This window comes from Ovis aries, chromosome 1 (genome assembly GCF_016772045.2).
Source record: "Ovis aries strain OAR_USU_Benz2616 breed Rambouillet chromosome 1, ARS-UI_Ramb_v3.0, whole genome shotgun sequence".
Taxonomy (NCBI): Eukaryota; Metazoa; Chordata; class Mammalia; order Artiodactyla; family Bovidae; genus Ovis; species Ovis aries.
The window spans coordinates 202,995,174-203,008,548 of NC_056054.1; the positions used below are offsets into that span (position 1 = coordinate 202,995,174).

At 37.8% G+C, this 13,375-nt stretch overlaps 1 protein-coding gene across 15 annotated transcripts in view; it reads right to left on the bottom strand.

The window, feature by feature from the left end:
* VPS8 (VPS8 subunit of CORVET complex) overlaps positions 1–13,375 on the bottom strand; it is a 299,937-nt gene that overhangs the window by 97,575 nt on the left and 188,987 nt on the right. For all 15 annotated transcript variants that reach the window (XR_009601662.1, XR_009601661.1, XM_060419760.1 and 12 more), the window contains 2 exons: positions 3,983–4,072; positions 1,082–1,124 (listed from right to left, as the gene is read on the bottom strand). Coding sequence is in view for 13 of the 15 variants with exons in the window: in XM_060419760.1 (XP_060275743.1) it covers positions 1,082–1,124; positions 3,983–4,072 (133 nt within the window). In the remaining 2 variants the exon portion in view is untranslated. The remainder of the gene's footprint in view (positions 1–1,081; positions 1,125–3,982; positions 4,073–13,375) is intronic.

Sequence of the window (13,375 nt, forward strand, 5' to 3'; positions counted from 1 at the left end):
GACCATTTAGATTAGCAATCCATATCCAGCAATATATATCCAGAAGAAGGGAAAGCAAGAACTCAAAGAGATGTCTGTATACTCATGTTCACAGCAGCACTAATCACAACAGTCGAAAGGGAGAGGCAATCCAAGTGCCCGTTGATAGATGAATGGGAACACAAAACGCAGCATATACATAAAACAAGAGCATTATTCAGCCTTAAAAAAGAGTGAAATTCTGCATGTGCTACAACATAGATAAATCTTGAAGACATTATGTTAAGTGTAATAAGCTAGACACAAAAGGACAATTACTACTTGATTCTACTTATATGAGATACCTAACCCAGAGTAATCAAATTCATCAAGTCAGAAAGCAGAATGGTGGTTACTAGGGGCTGAGTGGGGAGGAGGGAATAAGGAGTAACTGATGGGCATGGAATTTCAATTTGGCGAGGTGAAAAGGTTCTAGAGATGGATGCTGGTGGTGACTGTACAACAGTGTGTATGTACTTATTGCTAATGAACTGTACACTTAAAAATGGTTAAAACTGATTTTATGTGGCACTTATTTTACCACACTTTTACAAAACAAATAATTTTTTAGTATTAAGGAATATAATAAAAATCACATATCTATCTGTGACAAAGTCATTCAAGATTCTAAACTTCAAGTTTTACTGCTTTCTGCTAAAATCATGTAAGCTCAAAACAGAAACATTGGCTATTTCTTACTGATTAGAAGCTCTGCTTTGTTGTTGTTCAGCACATTAATTTTTAAAATTAAGTTATGTATCTCATTTATAATAACCAAAACATAAGAACAAAAGTATAGCCAAAAATTAATACCAGTGAAGAATATCTAATTTTCTGTACAATGAAATGACCTCTAGTACTGACAATTAGCATCACAAAAGCACAATGGTTTATATTACTTCCTATTATGAGCCTTGAAAACAAATCAAAATTTGGATCAATGATAAACAGCAATATACAGATCAATGTAATTATTACTTAATAAATGTAGTTTTTCATTTAATACATTTTAAAACATGGGGTCCACAGAAAGAGAAATTGCAAATTACACTCAAGAACTTACTTTCATCTTGACGTATTATCTCTTGAAGTTTGCTTTGTAGTCTCTAGGAGGTAAAAGGAACACTTTATACTTCCAATCCACCAACACCTGAATTAACATATTTTAAAGGTAAAATCCAAGAAACAACAAGGTTTTTAAGAATGATCTCTGTCATTCAGAGAAGAACATCTGTGTATACAGAAAACATAGCTAGTAGTACTGGAAGTGACCCAAAGTATCAAATATCACTTATTCTGCCTCACTTTTGCTTCTGTTGTACCACCACACAGTCATCATTGCTAGCCTTTAGGCACAGTAATGGGGATTAGGGTTAATCCATGCTTTGGATAAGGGAATAAAATTCACACTCAATTATGAGAAAAAGGGATGGATGCAAATGAAAAGGACATGACAAGTCTATCACCACAGCACAGGGCACAGCCTTGGGTGTGACATCTTCGAGATCTGCAGTTGTGGCATCCACTAGTCCACTGAATTCTGGATCCTGAGACACTCTTAACTGACATCCCAAAGGCTTTTTAATATGACTGAAGTTGACCTTAATACATCCCTTCTACCCCAAATTTGCTTCTTTCTTTGAGGTCCTTTATAGGCTAATGGTAAGCTAAAAGTCAGAATCATCGTTAACTGCTCCCTCTCATTTACCCCATACCATATTCAAATAATCAATAAGTTCTTAAATCCACCTTCTCATTTCACTTCACCAGAACCGTCACACCCACTCAAGCCCTCCTGATTCACTGCTGCAATAGCCTCGCAAGTGCGGCTTCCAGTTTTACGTCTTCCTTCTCTGCATCCTACAGATTCTCCTACAGTCAACAGAGCAGTCTTTATGAAACAAAGTTTCACATCAGCTTCTTGTTTAAAAACCTTTAGTTCATCCTGACTGAAAACATAATCAGCTCTAATTCTTTAGCGTGTCCTACAAAATCTTTCCAAGTCTGGATCGAGTCTTTGTTTCCAGCCTGACCTGCCTTTTTATACACTGATAGCTGAGCCCTAGTAAAGCTACTGGCTCAGCTCCTAGCAGTTTGTATTCCTCTGAATTTTGCAAACAATCGTTTTATTCCCTGCAAAGATCTCTCACTTCTCCATTTCCCATCCATTTACTTATCCTTTAAAATTGGGTTCATGGTATCATCAACAAATAAATTGCAAGGAAAAAGAGATGAAAGAGTGACCTAGAGATTAAAACGGGTTAAGAGCCTATACAGATTCTCTGTGGAATATTGTTATTGGCTTGTTTCACAATTATATGGCTAGAAAAAACTAGAAGCTAATGTGAACTATTTTTTAAAATATAAATAGGACATCCCTAATCTATTCCTAGCTAGATGACAATGTTTAAAAAATGGATATATAATCACACACATTAGGATGGCCATTACCAAGAAAATAAAAAATAACAAGTGTTGGTGAAGAGAAATTGAAACTTTGGTGCACTGCTGCTGAGAATGTAAAATAGTAATAGTCGCTATAGAAAAACGGTATGGCAGTTCTTTAAAAATTAAAAATAGAATTGCCATTTGATTCAGCAACCCCACTTCTGGTATATATTCAGCAATCCCACTGAAAGCAAGGACTCAAGAAGATATTAGTACACCCATGTTTATAGCAGCATTATTCACAACAATCAAAACGTGGAAGTAACCCAAGTGTCCACTGTTGAATGAATGGAAAAACAAAATGTAGTATATATATAATGGAATATTATTCAGCTTAAAAGATGAATGAAATTCTGACATGTGCTACAATGTGAATAAATCTTGAAGACATTATGCTAACTGTAACAAGCTAGACACAAAAGGACAAATTCCTTGATTCCTTTTATGTGAGGTACCTAGTGATCAAATTCCCAGAGTCTAATGTAGAATGGTGGTTTCCAGGGGCTAGCTGGCAGGAAAGAATAACTGGTCTAATGAGTTTGGGAAGTTGAAAAAGAGATGGATGGTAGCGAGGTTACATAGCAATGTGAATATACTTAATGCCACTGAAATGGTAAATTTTATTGTATAACAATTAAAAGAAATTTTTTACAAACTGCTATATAACACCAACTGCTGTTGGAATGTAGAGCAATCAGAACTCTCATACATTACTGGTGGAACATAAAATGCTACAGCCATTGTGGAAAGAGGTCTGCTAATTTCTTATAAAACTAAACCTCTACCTATCTTGTGAGGCACCAATTCCATTCCCTGGTACTGACCCCAGGGAAAGGAAAACATTTTTGTACAGGAGCAGTCATAGCAACTTTACTCATAATAGCAAAACACTAGAGATAGCTCAGGTGTCAATCAACAGGAGAGTGGATAAACTGTGATATAATCATACAATTAATTACTACTCAACAATAAAAGGAACTGATATATGTAATAACAGAGATAAATCTTGAAAACATTATGCCAAATGGAAGAAGAATTATACAAGAGTATCTATGGGATGATTCCATTAGTATGAATGAACAAAAAGGCAAAACTAATCCACAGAGAAAAAAATTCAAATTGTTCTCTCTGAGGGGACAGAATTGGGAACTGACTGTGAAGGAACTTTCTGGGCTGAAGGTAATGTTCTCTTATCTTGTTAGGCACTGGAGTTAACCAAGTGCATGCATTGGTTACGATTCATTAAACGGTACATTTAAAACTGGAGGATTTTGTTGGATGTAAATTTTACCTTGAAAAAAATACAACGAAAGATTGACTCAAGTTAAAGACATGCATGATAAAAGTATCTAGGGATAAAATGTACTGCTGTCTGCAATTTACTCTGAAATATAAGAAACTGATGAAAACTTACACAATGTTATATGTCAATTTTATCACAAGAAAAAAAAATAAATTGATAAATGGATAGAGGGCTAGACAGAAATATGACAAAGCAAACAGAGTAAAATGTTACCTTTAGCATTATTAAGAAGGCACCATGAATATCTCCTTTCTTTTCTAATAGATAAGCAGTGACTTCACAAAGTTGATACTTCTGGGTAATCTAGCAAAGAAAAACAGATAAAGTTTTTGTTGAAAAATCTTGTTTGTGGAGTTAAAATATCCTAGTAAGGATGAAAAAGCTCCATAATAATAAATAATGAATTCATATGCTAAACAGTATATTACTGATACTCTACAGCATAACATGCAAATATTTGTCTTTCTAGTCTTAGAGTGGCCTATTTGGGACTACAAGTGAACCAAAGTCATTCATTCTCTTTTTACTTATTTAAAAGTTGTTATGCACCTGAATTATGTATATCCACTGAACAAAAAGTAACATATATACATAAATAGTAATAATCTACACCAGAAATTGACAAGTGTCAATTCTAAATATTCATAAAATATTTAGAACAAAATGACAGTGAAAACACTATAAATTAGCTTATGGGATCTTAACAATAATTAATAAACTAAGAGTTTCTAATAAGTTAAAAAAGAAATATCAGTTAAGCTAAGAAAAAGAAAATAAATACAGAAAAGAATGTCATAAAAAGAAACAACACTTAAAAAATCCTACGTTAGTCTTTGAAAAGACTAATAAATTAGAATTAAACTTTCTCAGGAGTAAGAAAAAAGAAAGGCACAAATAACATATTAACAGGTGAACAGATCAAAGAGGGAAGATGTAATCATCTTAATGAATGCAGAAAAAGTAATACAATGCAGCACCCATTTCTGACAAAAACAAAAATATAAAACACTGCAACCCAAACTGGTAACTGAACTTTCTTAGTTTAATAAAAATAATCTATTAGAATCCTAAAATAAATACCATATTTAATATAAAATGTTAGACACATCCCCTTTTATTATTCATCTTTTTTTAGTTCTACCAGTTTGTTGCTACCAACCCATCTCCCTCCATCCTCATGCACACATGCTCAGTCATGTAACCCCATGGACTGCAGCCCGCCAGGCTCCTCTGTCCATGGACTTTTCCAGGCAAGAATACTGGAGTGGGTTGCCATTTCCTTCTCCAACTTTTTTAATCAGAAATAAGGAGAGAACGTATATTATCACTGCTTCTGTTCAGTAATATCCCAGAGTTCCCAGACATCTGATGAGGGAATAAAAAAAAATACAAGATTGGAAAACAACGCACAAAAATTAACAGCACATACCAGCACTAATCAATCTTTAAAAAGTCATTTCAAAAAATTTCCTTTTAGAAATTTCATTTCCAATGAGCCCAAGTGGCCATGGAGGGAGCGGAGCCACCTCATGCCAGGGCCCTGCATCCAGCCAGAGCGGAGAGCCACTGCAGGGATTAGCGTGCATGCCTGTACCTGGGAGGGAGCAGCAGCTGCCTCGACTTTGACCCTTCCTCCAGCCTTGGCAGTGTCTGTCACTGCCTGCACACAATTAAGTGCAAGCATCAGGAAGGACTGGAACCAGCCCAGGCCCTCAGCCTGCCTCTAACTAGGGTGGAGACTGCCATTGTTGATGCAACTGCACAAAGGTAAAAACAGATCCAGCTTATTAGTGTGGCTTCAGCCACTCTGGCCCAGACCCTGCCTCTACCCAATGTGTACACACCAGGAAAAAAAGGGAACACATTGGATTTCCCTAGTAGTCCAGTGGTTAAGAATCCATCAGCCAATGTGAAGAACCTAAGCTACTCCATTTTGTTAAAAGAAAAACTCCATTTTGTAAGGTTCCGGGAAAACAGCCTTTGGAAATCCCCTGACCTCACCCCACCACCCACGAGCCAATCGGACCCCAGATCAAAATCTCCTGACTTAACACTCAGGAACTTGTGGTCTACCTAGACAATAGGGAACAGTCAAGAACCAACACACAAGTCTTCAAAAGAAAGTGACCTATCAGACATCCTCCTATCTAGAAATCCTTTTTTTCCATGTATACTCCCTATATAAGCAATGTAATCCACAACCCGGGGCTCCTCCCTATAGCCGCTGCGTCGGTAACGGTGGGAGCCCCAGCTGGAGCTTGGTAATAAAAAACTCTCTTGATTTTGCATCGGATATCGGCTCCCTGGTGGTCGTTGGGAGATTTCGCGACTTGGGCATAACAAATGCAAGGGACTCAGATTCAATCCCTGGTCTGGAAAGATCCCACATGCTGCAAATCAACTAAGCCAGTGTGCCACAGCTACTAATCCTGTGCTCTTCAGCCCACAAGCAGCAACTTCCGATCCTGTGTGCTACACCTACTGAAACCTGGGGGCCTAGAATTTGCGCTCTGCAAGAAGAGAAGCCACTGCAATGAGAAGCTCATGCACCACAAGGAAGAACAGCCCCTGTTCACCACAAGAGTAGCTCCTGCTCACTGCAACTTGAGAAAGCTCATGCATAGCAATGAAGACTGAGCACAACCATAAGTAAATAATAATTGCTAATTTAAAAAAAAAAAAAGTGGAACAATCTTAGAAGTGCAGTCCCAAGCAATCAGGTCCCAGCCATACCCTGAACCATGGCGAAAGCACCATCACATTGGGAAGAAACCCTGCTCCAGACCCTCAGGCCCTGGCATCACCCCTGACAGGGTAGAGACTCTAGCCCTGCATGCCAGCAATACAGAGCCTGATAGCACAAAACAGGGAAGGACGCAGCCTACGCTCACTTTAAATTTAGCTCTTCCACCGATGCCACTGGGGACAAGCAGACTTCATAGGGATGCTCCCACATATGGACATGCCTTCAAGACTGGGAGCTGTTTCACATAATCTCACAGAGAAAATCAGAGAACGTCAAACAAGATATAAAAAAGAGGAATGTGTTTCAGATGAAAGAGAAAAATTCATTAAGGGGATGGGAAACAAAAAGTGATAAATAATTTACCCGAAAAGAGTTCAAGGCATTACTAATAAAATGCTATCTGAAAGAGGGAAAATAAGATGAACACAGTGATAACTGAAACAAAAAGAAAATAGAAAAGAGGATTATCAAAGCTGAAGAATTCAACAAGAAGAATTTGAAATACACAAGGACTTAACAGCAGAACGAAAAACAAGTTTAAACCAACACCAAAAATACACAAAGAACCATAAGACACTACTACAAACAACTATATACAAGTAAAACGGACAACCTAGAAGAAATGGACAAATTCTTAGAAAGATACAACCTTTTAAGACTGAAAGAGAAAGAAATAGATAATATGAACAGACCAACCACAAGTACCAAAACCAAAATTACGATTTAAAAACTTCCAACAAACTAAAGTCCAGGTACCAACTGCTCCACAGGTGAATTCTATCAAGCATTTCAGTTCACTCGCTTAGTCATGTCTGACTCTCTGCAGCCCCATGGACTGCAGCACACCAGGCTTCCTTCCCTGTCCATCACTAGCTTCTGGACCTTACTCAAACTCATGTCCATCGAGTCAGTGACGCCATCCAACCATCTCATCCTCTGTCGTCCCCTTCTCCTCCTGCCTTCAATCTTTCCCAGCATCAGGGTCTTTTCCAGTGAGTCAGCTCTTCGCATCAGGTGGTCAAAGGATTGGAATTTCAGCTTTAGCATCAGTCCTTCCAATGAATATGCAGGACTATTCCCTTTAGGATGAACTGGTTGGATCTCCATGCAGTCCAAAGGACTCTCAAAGTCTTCTGCAACACCACACTTCAAAAGCATCAATTCTTTAGCGCTCAGCTTTCTTAATAGTCCAACTCTCACATCCATACATGACCACTGGAAAAACCATAGCTTTGACTAGATAGTCCTTTGTTGGCAAAGTAATGTCTCTGTTTTAATATGCTGTCTAGGTTGGTCATTGCTTTTCTTCCAAGGAGAAAGAAAATTTTAATTTCATGACAGCAGTTACCATCTGCAGTGATTGTGGAGCCCAAGAAAATGCTCTCTCATTGTTTCTCTTCTATTTGCTATGAAGTGATGGGACCAGACGCCATGATCTTCGTTTTCTGAATGTTGAGCTTTAAGCCAACTTTTTCACTCTCCTCTTTCACTTTCATCAAGAGGCTTTTTAGTTCCTCTTCACTTTCTGCCATAAGGGTGGTGTCATCTGCACATCTAAGGTTATTGATATTTCTCCCAGCAATCTTGATTCCAGCTTGTGCTTTACCCAGTCCAGCGTTTCTCATGATGTACTCTGCATAGAAGTTAAATAAGCAGGGTGACAATATACAGCATTGTCGCACTCCTTTTCCTATTTGGAACCCATCTGTTGTTCCATGTCCAGTTCTAACTGTTGCTTCTCGACCTGCATACAGATTTCTCAGGAGGCAGGTCAGGTGGTCTGGTATTTCCATCTCTTGAAGAATCTTCCACAGTTTGTTGTGATCCACACAGTCAAAGTCTTTGGCATAGGCAATAAATCAGAAGTAGATGTTTTTCTGGAACTCTCTTGCTCTTTTAGAGAAGAGTTAACACCTATCCTTCTGAAACTCTTCCAAAATATTGCAGAGGAAGGAACACTCCCAAGTTCATATTATCAGGCCACTATCACTCTGATACCAAAATCAGACAAAGGCACTAACCAAAAAAAATTTACAAGCCAATATCACTAATGAATACAGCCATAAAAACACTCAAGAAAATACTAGCAAACTGAAACCAACAATGCATTAAAAGGATCATACCATGATTAAGTGGGATTTATTCCAGAGATCCAAGGATTCTTTAGCATCCATAAATCAGTCCACATGATACACTACATTAACAAACTGAAGAATAAAAACCATAAGTTCATCTCAACAGATGCAGAAAAGCTTCTGACAAAATTAAAAACCCATTTATGATAAAAAAAAAATCTCTCCATAAAATGGGCATAGAGGGAACTTATCTCAACAGGATAAAGGCCATATATGACAAGTCCATGAGCTTCCCTGGTGGCCCAGATGGTAAAGAATCTGCCTGCAATGTAGGAGACTGGGGTTTGATCCCTGGGTCAGGAAGATCCCCTGGAGAAGGGAAGCTACCCATTCCAGTATTCTTACCTGAAGAATTCCATGGACAAAGGAGACTGGATGGGCTATAGTCCATGGGGTTGCAAAGAGTCAGACACAACTGAGCAACCGACACTTTTTTCTCTTCATGACAAGCCCACAGCAAACAATACTCTCAATGGTGAAAACTGAAAGCATTTCCTCTAAGATCAGGAACAAGACAGCGATGTCTACTCTGGTCACCATTATTCAACATAGTCTTTGAAGTCTCAGCCATGGCAGTCAGAGAAGAAAAGGAAATAAAAAGAAATTCAAACTGAAAAAGAAGCAAAACTGTCACTGCTTGCAGATGGTATGATACTACGCATAGAAAATCCTAAAGATGTCTTTAGCTGCCTTTAGTCTTTTAGGATCAGAAAACTACTAGAGCTAATCAATGAATCTGGTAAAGCTGCAGGATACAAAATAAATGTACAGAAATCTCTTGCATCCTTATACACTAACAATGAAAGATCACACAGAGAAATTAAGGAAACAATCCCATTTACCTTTGCAACAAAGAGAATAAAATACCTAAGAATAAACCTACCTAAAGAGGCAGAAGACCTATACTCAGAAAACTATAAGATACTGATGAAAGAAATCAAAGATGACACAAACGGAGTGATATACCATGCTCTTGGATTAGAAGAAGCAATATTGTGAAAATGACTATACTACTCAAAGCAATCCGCAGATGCAATGCAATCCCTATCAAATTACCAATGACATTTTCCACAGAATTAGAAGCAAAAATTTTACAATTTATATGGAAACACAGAAGACCTCAAATAGCCAAACCAATCTTAAGAAATAAGGAGCTGGAAGAATCAGGTTCCCTAACTCAATGCTGTATTACAAAGCTACAGTCATTAAGACAGTATGGCCCTGGCACAAAAACAGAAATACAAAAGAACAGGACAGAAAGCCCAGAGATAAACACACACACATATGGTCACCCAATGTATGACAAAGGAGGCAAGAATACACAATGCAGAATAGACAGTCTCTTTAATAAGCGGTGCTGGGAAAACTGGACAACTACATGTAAAAGAACAAAATTAGAACATTCTCTAACACTGTACACAAAAATAAACTCAAAATGGATTAAAGACCTAAGCTGCTGTGCCACAGCTATTGAGCCTGTGCTCTAGAGCCCAGGAGCCACAACTAATGAGCCCATGTACCACAACTACTGAAGCCTGTGTGCTCTGGAGTCCATGCTCCTCAACAGGAGAAGCCTCGGCAATCAGAGGCCCATGCTCCACTAGAGAGCAGACTCCGCTCACCATAACGAGAGAGAAGCCTGTGCAGCAATGAAGACCTAACACAGCCAAAAAAGCCACATGGACCATTCACCACATACATGGAAAAAAAAAAAAATATATATATATATATATATAAGTTCCTCCTTTACAAAAATAAATTCCAGATGCATTACACGCCTAAATGAAAAAAGTCTCAAACTGCAAAACTCATATAAGAGGATATCTTTAATGCCACTAAAGTAGGAAATAAAGGTCACGTGAACACACAAAATTTTGATACTAAAGGAAAAGACTGATAAATTACACTACAAGTCACTAAAGACACATTAAAAGACATGCAATAACAGACTGGAAGAGGGCATCTCCAACACATAGAATCAGTAAATAACTAGAGATTCAGAAATTAGAAAGAACTTCTAGAAATCAGTAAGAAAGGGCACAATCTTAATAGGAAACTGGACAAATGATATGAATACATAATTCAGAGAAAAGAAAATCCAAAGTGTCACTAAACATATGAAAGATATGCAATGTCATGAGTAAGCAATGATAATAATCATACTGGCAAAAACTAAGAAGTCTAAAATACTAGAAATCAGCAAGGACACAAAAAAGTAGCACATTTCAAACACTAATGATGAGAATGGAAACAACTAAGAAGTCAACTTGGCAATATGAGGAGAATTAAGCTACTCTATTGTCGAAAGAATTCCACTTTAAGGCATACTGCTTAGAGAAATCTCAGATGGGTACATAGAAGATATGTACAAAGATGTCCAGAGTAGCATTGTTTATAATGGCAAAAAACTGGCAACACTATGATAGGAAAATACATAAACTGTGGCACGGTCATTCAATACACATTAAAATGAAAGAACTACTCTGACAATGCAAAACTTTTACTGTTTAGTTTGAGGCTCTTTTTTTAAAAACAAAATTTCTGATCAACTGTTCATGACAACTGAAGTGTTATTTGTTAAAATATTTATTCATTTGCGTGACATGCTAAATCCCTATGGATGTAGCTGATCATTTCTATTGTTAATATTATCTAATTTTACATAAATGGTGTCATAATAAACTATTTTTGCATCACAAAAAGAAAATGAAAGAACTACAGCTACATGCATAAAAACTGATTGACAAAAAATTAACAAAAAGCAATTTGCAATAGGATTATTATGTATGATACCATTAATAAAAAATTTAAAAGCATACAAAACTGTAACTTGTGTTTTATAGGTAAATTCAATTCATACATAGGAAAAATTTTTTAAGAAGGATGGGAAGAAGAAACTTCCCATCTTCAGGTTGGTGGTAACCTCAGGGGAGACATGACAGACAAAGGATCATTTTCTCCTATTTCTAAAACAAACAACAAAGATCTGAAGTCAGTATGGCAAAACATTAATATCTAAAGAGTTGGGTTCATGGGCACATATGTATTTGATATTTTGCACACTTCTGCATATTTTGAAATATTTCATAATTTAGAACAATTTAATCATGCTGGATCATCAAAAAAGCAAGAGAGTTCCAGAAAAACATCTACTTCTAATTTATTGCCTATGCCAAAGCCTTTGACTGTGTGCATCACAATAAACTGTGGAAAATTCTGAAAGAGATGGGAATACCAGACCACCTGACCTGCCTCTTGAGAAACCTGTATGCAGCTCAGGAAGCAACAGTTAGAACTGGACATGGAACAACAGACTGGTTCCAAATAGGAAAAGGAGTATGTCAAGGCTGTATATTGTCGCCCTGCTTATTTAACTTATATGCAGAGTACATCATGAGAAATGCTGGGCTGGATGAAGCACAAGCTGGAATCAAGATTGCTGGGAGAAGTATCAATAACCTCAGATATGCAGATGACACCACCCTTATGGCAGAAGGTGAAGAGGAACTAAAAAGCCTCTTGATAAAAGTGAAAGAGGAGAGTGAAAAAGTTGGCTTAAAGCTCAACATTCAGAAAACGAAGATCATGGCATCTGGTCCCATCACTTCATGGCAAATAGATGGGGAAACAGTGGAAACAGTGGCTGACTTTATTTTTGGGGGCTCCAAAATCACTGCAGATGGTGACTGCAGCCATGAAATTAAAAGACGCTTACTCCTTGGAAGGAAAGTTATGACCAACCTAGATATCATATTGAAAAGCAGAGACATTACTTTGTCAACAAAGGTCCGTCTAGTCAAGGCTATGGTTTTTCCAGTGGTTATGTATGGATGTGAGAGTTGGACTATAAAGAAAGCTGAGCACAGAAGAATTGATGCTTTTGAACTGTGGTGTTGGAGAAGACTCTTGAGAGTCCCTTGGACTGCAAGGAGATCCAACTAGTCCATCCTAAAGGAGACCAGTCCTGGGTGTTCACTGGTAGGACTGTTTCTGAAGCTGAAACTCCAATACTTTGTCTACCTCATGCGAAGAGCTGACTCATTTAAAAAGACCCTGATGTTGGGAAAGATTGAGGGCAGGGGGAGAAGGGGATGACAGAGGATGAGATGGTTGAATGGCATCATTGACTCAATGGACATGGGTTTGGGTGGACTCTGGGAGTTGGTGATGGACAGGGAGGCCTGGCATGCTCTAGTTCATGGGGTCACAAAGAGTTGAACATGACTGAGCGGCTGAACTGAACTGAATCATGTGGGGAGTTACGAGTGGATGCAGAAAATACAGGTTACTGTTTCATCAGTATTGACAGCAAAGACATAATGGCAGCTTAAAAACAACTTTAAACAGGGAACATACTAGCCTCTTATGGTAGATTAGAACATGTGCGTATATATACATATGCACATATGTGCATACACACACACATTTCCATTTGGAATTGGAAGAAAACAAGGAAGGAGAATCAAGGCAATGACTGTGCTAATTGCCATTTAGCCTCGTAAGTCTCACGACACTATCACAAGATTATCTAAACCATCAGTGTCTGCAAGTAAGAGTTTGGTCTTTCCCTTTTAATGTTTTTATTGTATTCCTTTTTCTGTGTTTGTCCTGTTGGCTAAAATGCCTGTGAAACTTGATTAATAACAATTATTGGCATGTGCTGTTTCTGACTTCACCAGAATGAACAGAGAGGCAATTTATCACAGCAAAGAAAAGCATGCACCA